The 12,150-nt window shown below is 33.2% G+C and overlaps 1 protein-coding gene across 3 annotated transcripts in view; it reads right to left on the bottom strand.

The window, feature by feature from the left end:
- The window catches only part of GRB14 (growth factor receptor bound protein 14), a 112,643-nt gene that overhangs the window by 19,167 nt on the left and 81,326 nt on the right, over positions 1-12,150 (bottom strand). For all 3 annotated transcript variants that reach the window (XM_036236836.1, XM_016152476.2, XM_016152477.2), the window contains 3 exons: positions 7,032-7,153; positions 5,110-5,184; positions 2,201-2,338 (listed from right to left, as the gene is read on the bottom strand). In XM_036236836.1, the coding sequence (XP_036092729.1) occupies positions 2,201-2,338; positions 5,110-5,184; positions 7,032-7,153 (335 nt within the window). The remainder of the gene's footprint in view (positions 1-2,200; positions 2,339-5,109; positions 5,185-7,031; positions 7,154-12,150) is intronic.

The raw sequence follows: 12,150 nt of genomic DNA, 5'->3' as shown, positions 1-12,150 counted from the left end.
CATGAATAATTAGTTAAATGCATCTGTATGATAAAATACTAGCAGTCAAACAATATATACTTAAAGTAAAATATTTCTGTAAGGGGATGGGTTACTAAATTAGTAAAGCTCCAATCCAGAAGCATTCAACCACTTACAAATAAAAAAAAAAAAATACACATACACATTTGTGCATGCATGTACAAACAGCAACGAAGAAAAACTATATACAAGGGAAAGGTGGAAACTATGCAAGTTGGGGAAAATATAGAAAAGAGTCAAATATTATTCCTTTGCAGCTTCTGTTAGATCCTTTACAACAACCACCCAAATACTTGTCCCCATCATTAACTGTATTCCAGGCATTTCTATTTGGATGCTTCACTCTCAACCCAATATATCTAGAACTAAGATCATTAGTATCTTACTTCTAAAATAATGATCTTCTAGCAAATCTTCTATTCTGGTTTATTCTAGTAAATCATTTTCTTTTTTCCTTCCTTCCTTCCTTCCTTCCTTCCTTCCTTCCTTCCTTCCTTCCTTCCTTCCTTCCTTCCTTCTTTCCTTCCTTCCTTCCCTCCCTTCCTCCCTCCAAGAACATCTTTAAATGCTTTCCTCTTCTCATATATTAATCAACAATATCTGGCCCTTGGCCATTTAATCTGACATCCATCACTTTCTTCTGCCTCCACTGCTCATCCCAGTTAGATCCCATCGCCTCTACTCTGCATTACTAAAATTTTCACCTAATTATCATCTGTGCTTCTCATCTCCCCTCGCATCTCTCCACTTCCCTCTCCCCCACTCCCAGCCTCACTTGTTCCCTCCTCACTCTTTTTCTCTCTTTCCCTCCCCCCACTTGATTTTTTTTAGCTCACTATTATTATACTAATCTTACAACTTGATCATTTCACTTTCTTGCTCAAAATTTTTCACTTGCTTCCTACAGTGAGTCGAATGATAGTTCCCCAAAAGATATATATCCATGTCCTTACCCCCAAGAAACTGTGACTATGAGATGATTTGGAAAAGGAGTCTTTGCAGAGGTAATTAACAATTTCAAAATGAGATCATTTTAGATTATGCAGTTAGGACCTAACTCAGTGACATGTCCTTATAAGAGACACACAGAGAATAATGAGAAGGCCATGTGAAAACAGAGGTAGAGACTGGAGTTAGGCAGCCACAAGCAAAGGGGCACATGGAGCCATAACTAGCCAAGACAGCTGATCCTTTTGAAAATTTAAAGAATCAAATAATGAGAATGAGAAATAAATAATGGATGAACATTTCCAGCATAAAAGAACAATAGGAATTTAAAGATTGAAGGCATATGTTGAGAAGCAACAAGTTTTAGCAAGATATTTTGACTATACTAGAAATATGCCAGGGAAATTACCAAACAACAATGATTAAAATAATATTTGAAAAACAACCAGAGAAAAAGGACAAATTATCCATAAAGAATCAACAACATTGTCACTGACAACAGATGCATGAAAATAGAGTTAAAATAACTTCTCTTAAAAATTCTCAAAAGTAGTTTTACTTGAAAGGTATCAATGCGTTGCAAAAAATGTCAACACTTATAAAACACAGACCATATGACACAGTCTACATCAACCAGACTACAAAGAAACACAGAATCCATAGTGCTGAGCACTGTGGGAATTACATGCATAAGTGATTATGTACGGGTGTATAGACACCTGCACATGTACTTCTATGTAACTGTATACATAGATATACATACACCAACACACAAATATATATATCCAGCCCGATCACAACATGACTTCTTCTAGTAATTTACAATCTAGCTAAAGAGACAAAACTAACATACATGAAGGAATTGAAGAGCAATTGGACTCAGCTAAGTATTACTAACTGCATAAAAGGGAAAAGGAAAAATGTGAATTATATTGGGCCTCAAATTTGCACCCTAGGTTAAAAAGAACGGTGAATCCAGAGTTAAGAGATGAGCAGAGTATGTGGTACTGAAATAGGGACACCTAGATTCCAACAAGGAATGTATTTCAAACTAGTGGAAGATACAGCTGAATAGTTAGTTTTTCAATGGATTATGGCAAATCTTTGGAGTCCAAAAAAAAAAATTACCAACTCCTGGGATCAATAAAGGTAATAAGTAAAACAAAGTAAAACCCGTTTTAACTTACAGCTTATTTATGACATATAACACATCATTGATATTTTCAATTACCTTTGATGTCCCTTTAGTAGAAAAATATAAACCAGATCTTCTTAGAAGGAAGTAAATCTTTTTCCAGGACTTCTTTCCCTGTTCTTTTGCATGTAAGAAGCCATGGATTTCAGGATATGTGTTTGAACTCAGAAATATCTGGAAGAAAAATCAGATACTCTCATACTGTTTTTGAATAAATTAGATTATAGCCTTATACTAATCATGTTAAGATTTCAAATATGAACATGTAAAATCTAACAGTGTCAATACCACTTATATATACCATTACAGAAATGACAATAGGTATACAACAGAAAATAAATCAGTTTTTTGGTAACATGAGGCAAATTCCAAATGAAAATACTTTCATAAAATATACATTCTATGTTATCAGTACTGAGTCAAACACCAAAGTTATAAGCTATTTGAACGTCCCCCTGAAATGCTGGGCTTCATCTACAAAGTCCTGATACTTTTCATACTTTTCTGTGATTTTCCCTGAGAACCCACCAACCTCAGTTTCATTATGGTGTAAGACCACAATCCTAAAAATTAATGAGAGATTGAAGGCAAGTTCACCCTCCTTGATAAGGGTAAAGCGAACAATCTCTTCTTTGTATACTATGGTTCTCAGTTATGAGTAGGTATGGCAGGTTGTGTTTTCCAAAGAGAATTATAACAAAACCTTCTGCCCTATGTCTTCTTCTGCAAAGTGATCTTGGCCCCAAATTGAAGAGAGGTGGAATCTGTTTCTCCATCCCACTTGAATCTGACCAAGGCTGTGGCTGCTTTCACCAATAGAATATGGCAGAAGTGACAGTCAGCCACTTCTAAAATTATAGTCCTTAACTAGCCTGATGGCTTCCACATCTTAACTCTTGGAAGCTAACTGTCATATAAGAAATATGAATACCCTGAGATAGCTATGTGATGAGTAGCCCAGTGTGACTGGGAAAGCCTTGGAGGCTGAAACACCACGTGGAGAGACAGAGAAGCCAAGGAGTACCAGGCACATATAGTGAAAAGCCAACTTATAAGGGGTTCTTCAGGCCCTCTATGAGTCACTGTGTCTCAGAGATGACCCACTCAGCTAAACCCTTCCCAAGTTCCTGACTCACAAAATTATAGGAAAAATATGAGGGAGTACTTAAGTTATTATGGTTCAGAATAGTTTGTTACACGATAATAATTAACTGGGACATGTGTTGGTCAGGAAAACAAAAATGAAAAGAAATAATTTTGAGTAGCTGTGCTAAGCATCCTTAATAAGACAGTGAAAATGCATTAGCATCTCATTAAAAGAGGAACATAGAAATCTCTATGAATAAACAAATGCAAAATGGAAAAACTGAAAGTAAGAGAAATTATTAGCTAAAACAATGCAACATATTTTAAAAGGCTATTCAGGGAAATGCTCATAGTGGATATTTATGATTTTTTAAGTAAATTACTAAAAACAATTTTAACTTAATGAGCCACAGATATTAATTAATTGACATGCAAAACAGGCAAGAAGGTTTTTTAGTTTGAGTGCTTTCCAAGTTATTAAACCAAACCAATTAAATTTTAAAAAGAGAGTCATAGAGGTCACACTAGAAAAAGAAGAAACATTTTAAAAACTGGAAACATTGCCTCAGTGGAAAGAAGAGGTCAGGGGCACATGCGGGACTATCTGATTCCAAAGCTATGGCTTTTCTTTCTTTTTATTATAATTTAATATTAAAGTAATATAACTATATTATAGAAGAATCAAAAAGGAGGCAGAAGAAAAACTCCAACCCAGTACCCTGTCATACTCTAGTGAAGAAGCACTGAGAAGGCCTAGAACTAGGGTGCTGGGCACTGCTCCTGTTATTTACCCTAATATGCTGATGGGGTATCTGTGAAAATCCGGTACCATATAAATAGCTTTTAAAAAAATCTCTTGAGATAATCATATTTATTAAAAAATTCTGAAGTGCAAAAATGAAATATATCCTATTAAAAAGCTCACAGAAAACAAATCTGTGATACTATATTTACCAATATATTTATATACCAACATATGTAAAGTAATATCTATACTACAAGTATTTTTAAAAAGAAAATATTAAAAGTTTCCTTCATTAAAGATCAAAGACTATTGAGTGAGTTTGGTGATACCTGGGACTTAGATTAAACAGCAACCATTATAAAGACATTGCCCAACATTATAAAGATATATGAAGGTAACAACTATAGAGCTTCTGATTAAAAGCTACTAATCTATCAAAAAATAAAGCAAAATAACTAAAATTCTTTTATTGCAATGAAAATGACTTGGAATATGATCACCTAAAGCTACTGCCAGTTTGGAAGAAATGAGCCCAATAAATGCAAACTAAGGAGATTTTTAATTAAATAACCGGTACTCTTAATTCAGCTAAGATATTTTACAATTCTACTCAAGTATTTCTATCATAGCTATTTCAAATGTTAGTGTACAAAATAGATATATTCTATATCTTTTTCTCCTTTCATTTAATTGCTAAATATTTTATCATAAGACTGAGAGCATTTATTATGTAAGTTAATACTAAATATATGTTAGTAAAATGTCTACAATTGACTGGGAATTTCAATTTTTCAAAAGACTAACTTTAAACACATCACAAAGCAAAACACTGTGAGTTTCCTTTCATGATACATATTTTTAAAACATTTAAAATCTTTTGACAATTGGCCAAAACTGGGAATAATCATATTGCTAGAGGGCCTTATTAATTTAGGGAATTCTTTATCCAGATGTTGCTCTTTTCTTTCTTATTCTTTTCTGTTTGGTTTTACCTCCAGCAAAACTTAATGATTCAAGGCATAACATTTCAAAACCTGGGCATTTATAAATATTGACCTTAAAGTTTCCCTTTATTATGTTATTACTTACATACTTTAATGAAAATATATTTTACCTGCAAAATCTGTGTAGGGGATATTTCACCATTGGTTTCAGTTGCAAAAGACACCATGTGCTCTGGAAAAAAATACTGACAAAAAGATACAGGTTACATTATCCCAAAATCAATGCTAGGAAAGATTCAATTATGACCATTATAGTAATCTGAAATGAAAGTTCTTTAAATCAGTCTGTTGAAAATCTACCCAAAATGTTTTTTTAAAATGCCAGTCCCTGGACTCTATCTTTAGGTATTTTAATGAAAAGCTAGGAGTAGGGCTCAAAGAGTAGCATGCTAATGATGCTAACGAAGAGAGATCCATGTAAGTAACAAAACAATGCCCTCGGGTTGACTGACAGTATGCTCCCATATCTCTTCCCTTAAGTCCTGCAGCCACTCTACCAGGTACTAAAAGACTCAACACAATTTCATAAAGTCAAGGGTATATTCAAGGCCACAGCCCACAGTGTATAGGAGCGAGGACTTAAACTAGGACCAGGGAGCTAAAACTCTAGTCCATTCCACCTACTGTTTTTCCAAAGTTGTTTAGCTATACAATTCATGGGCAGCAAAAAGGAATTGTCTGAAAAAGGAATTCCTAGGCTTCGTTCCTGAAGTATCTTATTCAGTAGGTCCAGGTAGGTCCTGAATCTATGTCTGTAACAAACACTCTCCTTCTCCCTCTGGTAATTTCTCAACAAGTTTGGGAAAATATATTTCCTCTAGGACATGGTTTTTCGACAGTAATTTTATTAACATTTGGTCTAATAATACTGTGTTGTGGGGGCTCTCCTCTGCATTGTAGGATGTTTAGCAGTATTCCTGGCCTTCCTCACTAACAGTTCTCCCTAACTCAGTTATGACAATTAAAAATGTCACCAGACATTGTCAAATCTACCCCCATTTGAGAACCACTTCTCTCTTGAGGTCTACAATATGAATGTACAGCCTTGTTAAAAATAAATAAATAAATAAATAAATAGATAGATAGATAGATAGATAAAACCAAAATAAGCACTAAATATGTGTCTTTAACTAGGACTTTTAAATTCTTGCTTTTAATAAAGATTCACAACAAGAAAACAGTTTTCCTTCAAATTCTGATTCTATTTAATTTTTATTAGGACTCTTCTTTGTCAAAGAGCATCAATTACATGTCTACTAATAGGTTAAAATCAAAGAGAACATAAGAGGTCTTTCAGGATTTGAAAATATCCTATTATGGTGAGTATCATATATTTTTCATAAAGGATCATTTCAATCCAATTATCTAAAACAGCATAAAAATATACCACAGCTACAAAGACAAAAACAATTTAAAATAATGAGCCCAGAGGCTATTCTAACTTCTCCAGATCTCTAGTCTTCATTAGAAGGTGACATACATTTATTTTCTTCTAAAGAGAACTACAATGAAAGTAGTAATTACTAGATAATGCACTGATATTTATCTCATTTCTACTTAGCTCAGTAATTATTGCACTGAAAACAAAACTATTTGGAACAGCAAGATTCATGTCAATCTTAAATTTCTGGATAAATGAAAATCCCCCCACAATCACCAATCTGTTTTTACTTCAGAAATTTTCTTATTTAAATATCTTAAATTCTTTGAAAAGTGTTAGACTATAATATTTTAGAACCTGCTTGAGGATATCTGATAATTAATTCACTAAATAAAATGTATAGTTTTTTTATTTAAAAAAAAAAAGTAGCGATAGTTCCCCAAAACTGCGTATCTGAATTTCTGTGATGATGTTGACTAATCACTGCTAGAGTAAGAAGAAATGAGACTATAATTGCACAAGACCAGAATTTTTGCATACAATTTATAAAATAATGAATTGTATTTTATTTATAGTAACTCTTTTTTCACATAAAATAAAATTTAACTAATTCGTTTATTTTCCATAACTATTAATGGGGATTTCACTTACCGTTGGGTTTTTAAAGAATTCATATTTGGCATAATTTTTTCTAAAGTATAGTTTATTTTCTTCTTCCATTCCCCAGTTAGATAGCACTTCAACCACCAGTTCATGGTCTTCTATTATTCTTTCTGTAAAGAATGCTCCAGTGAGTATGTACATGGATGGATTGGATGGATGGATGGGTGGATGAATAAAAAGACACACAGACAGGTAGGCAGACAAATATATATCTGGACATATATATCACCATACAACTATATCAAATATATTATGTATATATGTATCTTTAATAAATATAGCAAATTTCAACTCAATTCTGAAATAGCCAGATTGATAAAATTTTCATCTATTTTAAATTAGTAATGTTGATTTTTATATAAAAGCAGACTAACCTAAAGAGAAAAATAATATAAAGTATCACAATGTACTTTCTGCTAATTCAAAATCTCCTTTTATTGCTATGCAAATTATTGTTTGATAACAAATCTGCGTTAAGAATGTTGAAGCTTTTCTTTTTCTTCAATTCATCCTGTTGCCAAAATTAAAATCTGTGCCAAAATTAAAAGGTTGAACAATTCAACCCATGAAGAGATGAAAAATCTTGGCAGGTTCAACATGCACTTAAGACACATAATCTGGATAGTTGAGTAAAATTAAAATAAATGCTTTAAAAGGAAAATGTTAATGCAAGTACATACAATTTTTTAAGAAAAAATTTCTTGTGGAACTTTGTACTTTATACTTTCAAAACTAATGTTTAGGCAAATAATGTTTTGTATTAACACTGAAGGTAACTAGGTAGAGTGGGAAGGCATTAAGTAAAGCACTTATATGAAATAATGACATCTTTAAAGAGGTGAACATAAAAGGTAAAATACCTATTTAATAAGAAATTGTGACATTCATAGCAGTACTATTCATAATAGCCGCAAACTGAAAACTACCAAAATGTTTATCAACTTGAGAATGAATAAGTTAATTGCATAAAAGCACATAGTGGAATATATACTACAACAACATGCAACTGTATGGATAAATTTCTCAAACATAGTATTAAATGAAAAAAGTTGGACATAGAAAGTACACGTTACATGTCCACTTATAAAAGGTTCAACACAACTACAATAAACCTGTGGTGTTAGAAATCACAATAATGGGGATAGTGGGTGAGTGAGCGGAGACAAGAAGGGAACCGTGGGTGTGAAAAATATTCGGTTGATCTGGGTGTTGGATACTCAGGTATGTGCAACTTGAATTCATCAAGTTATCCACATATGGTTTATTCACTTTTCTAAGGTATGTCACACTGCAACAAAAAGTTGTTAAAGAAAAGTAATTGTAAAATTACTAACACAAAACAGCCAAATAAGGAATATAGAAATCCTCTGCTTTTTTTTAGGTGCTTCTAGGACCTTTTTGAAAATTTCTGTCTCTCAGAAACTCAACAGTCAGTAGTGATCTGTGACCTATAACACATGAACCCCTGAAAGAAATTCATACTTAAATAGAAGATTATTCATCTGAAAGGAAGTTCTCCTAAGAGTGCTCAGTGAACATGGATGAGTTTGAGCTAAGTGTGTATCAACATTCGGGTTCTGTTCCTAACTCCGACCGCTCTTTCTGGTTCATCAACTAGGTCCTATAGCTCCTTCTTCCTCCTAAGATGTAGTCCTTGGCTCAACTCTTTTCCTTCCTTTCTTCTAAATTAATTCATGTTCTCCTCTTCAGTCATCGTGTCTTTCAAGTTCCTTGACGTACAATCTCTGGCAACAGTTGCTTTCACTCATATGCCAGTCCTAACTGCTAGACTTTCCACCACCTCAAATACAGTTTGACTAAAACCAAAGTCAGTATGGGAGTTCCTCAAAATATTAAACGACTCCAGCAACTCTACTTCTGGATACATAACCAAACAAAGTAAATGGAGGGCCTGGAACATATATGTTTACACCAGTATTCATAGTTGCATCATTCATAATAGTCAAAAGGTGGAAACATCCTACTGTCCATCAACAAATGAGTGGATAAACAAAATGTAGTACAGACATACAATGGAATATTTACCTTAAAAAAGAATGAAATTGAAAGTCCTAGCCAGAGCAACCAAGCAAGAGAAAGAAACAAAAGGCATACAAATTGGGAATGAAGTCAAATTGTCACTTTTTGCAGACAACATGATTCTTTATATAGAAAAACCTAAAGACTCTACCAAAAATGATTTAAAAAACTATTAGAAACAATAAACAAATACAGTAAAGTTGCAGGATACCAAATCAATGTACAAAAATCCAATGCGTTCCTATATACTAACAATGAAACTTCAAAAAAGAAATGAAAAAAAAAGCAACAATTCCTTTTGCGACTGCAACAAAAAGAACAAAATACCTAGGAATATAAACTTAACAAAGGATGTGAAGGATCTATGCACTGAGAACTACAAGACATTATTTTAAAAAATTGAAGGAGACACAAAGAAATGAGAAGATATTCTGTGTTCGTGGATTGGAAGAATCAACATAGTTAAAATGGCCACATTACCCAAAGCAATATAGAGATTTAATGTACTCCTCATCAAAACCCAATGACATGTTCTAAAGCAACAGAACAAAAAAAATCATCAGTTGTAGAGAACTACAAAAGACCCTGAATAGCTAACACAATCCTGAGAAAAAAAAGAACAAAGCTAGAGGTATTATACTCCCTGACTTCAAATTATGTTACGAAGTAACAATAATAAAAACAGCATGGTATTGGCAGAAAAACAGACACACGGACCAATGGAAGAGAATTAAGAATGCAGAAATAAACCCATATATATATATATGAGCAAATAATTTGTGACAAAGGACCCAAAAACATACAATGGAGAAAAGAAATCCTCTTCAATTAGTGGTACTGGGAAAATTGGAAAGCCACATGCAAAAGAATAAAACTAGACTGCTATCTGTCACTGTACACCACAATTAACTTTAAATGGATGAAAGATCGAAATATAAGACCTGAAACAATAAAACACAGAGAAGAAAGCATTGGTACTAAACTTATGAACCTTGATCTTAGATAGAATTTTATGAATTTGAATTCAAAGGCAAGGGAAGTAAAAGCAAAAATAAATGAATGGAACTATATCAAACTAAAAGCTTCTGCACAGCAAAAGAAACTGTCAAAAAAACAAAAAGGCAACCAACTGAATGGGAAAAGATATTTGCAAACAATACCTCCAATAAGGGGCAAATACCCAAAATATATAAAGAACTCATACAACTCAACACACGTACACAAAAACAATCCAATTAAAAATGGGCAGAGGACCTGAATAGACATTTCTCCCAAGAAGACTATAAATGGGCAACAGACATTTGAAAAGGTGCTCAACTTCACTACCTATTGAGAAAAATCAAAATCACAATGAGATAGAAACTCATACCTATTGGAATAGCTATTATCGACAAGACATGTAATAACAAGTGTTGGAGAGGTTGTGGGTAAAAAGGAACCCTCATATACTGCTGGTGGAAATGTAAATTAGTATAGCCACTATGGAAAATAGTATGGAGGTATCTCAAAAAATTAATAATAGAACTACCCTATGACTCAGTAATCCCTCTTTTGGGTATCTACCCCATAAACCTGAAAACATTTATTCGCAAGGATATATGTACCCTTATGTTCATAGCAGCATTATTTGCAGTGGCCAAGACATGTAAATAACCAAAGTGTTCTTTGAAAGATGACCAGATAAATAAGATGTAATACAGATATACAGTGAAATACTACGTAGTCATAAGAATAGATGAAATATTGCCATTTGCAACTACATGGATGGATCCTGAGAATATCATGCTAAGTGAAATAAGTCACATAGAAAAAGTAAAGACCCATATGATTTCATTCATATGTGAAATATAAAACTGAAAGCAATAAACAAACAAAAACTCATAGACACAGACAACAGTTTAATGGTTACCAGAGGGAAAAGGGGGAAAGGAATATGGTAGAAAAGGGTAAAGGAGATCAAACATATGCTGACAACAGATTTGACTTTGAGTGGTGAACACACAGTGCAATTAATAGATGATGTTTTATAGAATTGTACACTTGTAACCTACATAATTTTATAAACCAATGTCACCCCAATAAATTTAAATAAGTCAGTCAGTCAGTAAGTAAGTAATTAAATAAATCAAAGGAATGAAATTCTGACACAGGCTATAACATGGATGAACCTTAAAGACATTATGCTATATGAAATAAGGTAGACACAAAAAAACAGCTATTGCATAATTCCATTTACGTGAGGTACCTAGAATAAACAAATTCATCGAAACAAAAAGAATAATGGTCACTACGGAGAAAGAAATGAGGAGTTACTGTTTAACGGGCTGAGAGTTTCAGTATGAGAAGACAGAAATGTTGTAAAGACAGATGTTGGTGGTTGCACAACAATATCAATATTCATAATTCCAGTGAATATTCATATTCCCTTATAAATGAATAAAATGATAATATTATGTTATCTACATTTTACCAAAAAAAAAAGTCACCTTCTTATTCCCCTCTCACACTCCTTTTTCCTAAATTCTCCTATCTGTTATATCTTTCTCCATATTCCCTTGATATCCTTGTGATCCCCAAATACCAGGAATTCTTCCTCTGTCTCTCATACAATCAACAATCCTCTACCATTACCACTATCACCATTTCAATTTAGACCTTCACCTTTTCTTAACTAATCTCCAAATCTCGACTTTGTTGTTCTTCCGATGTAACCTAGACACTGATATCACAACAAACCTCATAAAACATTTGTATCAATGAGACCCCTGCTCAAGAAGCCTGTCTATTTCCTAATTTTATGAGATAAATCCTTGTAGTCTGGCAGTTATAACACATTCATTCATCCATCTATTAGACAAATATTTATCAAAGGCCTACCATGTGTCAGACATTCACTTTGGGGTTTGGAATTTTGTAGTGTACAAGACAAAAATCACTGCCTCATGGAGATTCATTCTAATGGGAAGACATGAACAATAAATAAAATATAATTCTTAAAAGGCAACTATGAATACTACAGAGAAAAATAGAGCAGAGAAAGAGAGAGTAGGGCACAAAGGTGAAAAGT

This window comes from Rousettus aegyptiacus, unplaced genomic scaffold (genome assembly GCF_014176215.1).
Source record: "Rousettus aegyptiacus isolate mRouAeg1 unplaced genomic scaffold, mRouAeg1.p scaffold_m13_p_2, whole genome shotgun sequence".
Classification (NCBI taxonomy): Eukaryota; Metazoa; Chordata; class Mammalia; order Chiroptera; family Pteropodidae; genus Rousettus; species Rousettus aegyptiacus.
The sequence above is the reverse complement of the archived record's forward strand: the minus strand, read 5'-3'. Positions and strand labels throughout refer to the sequence as shown.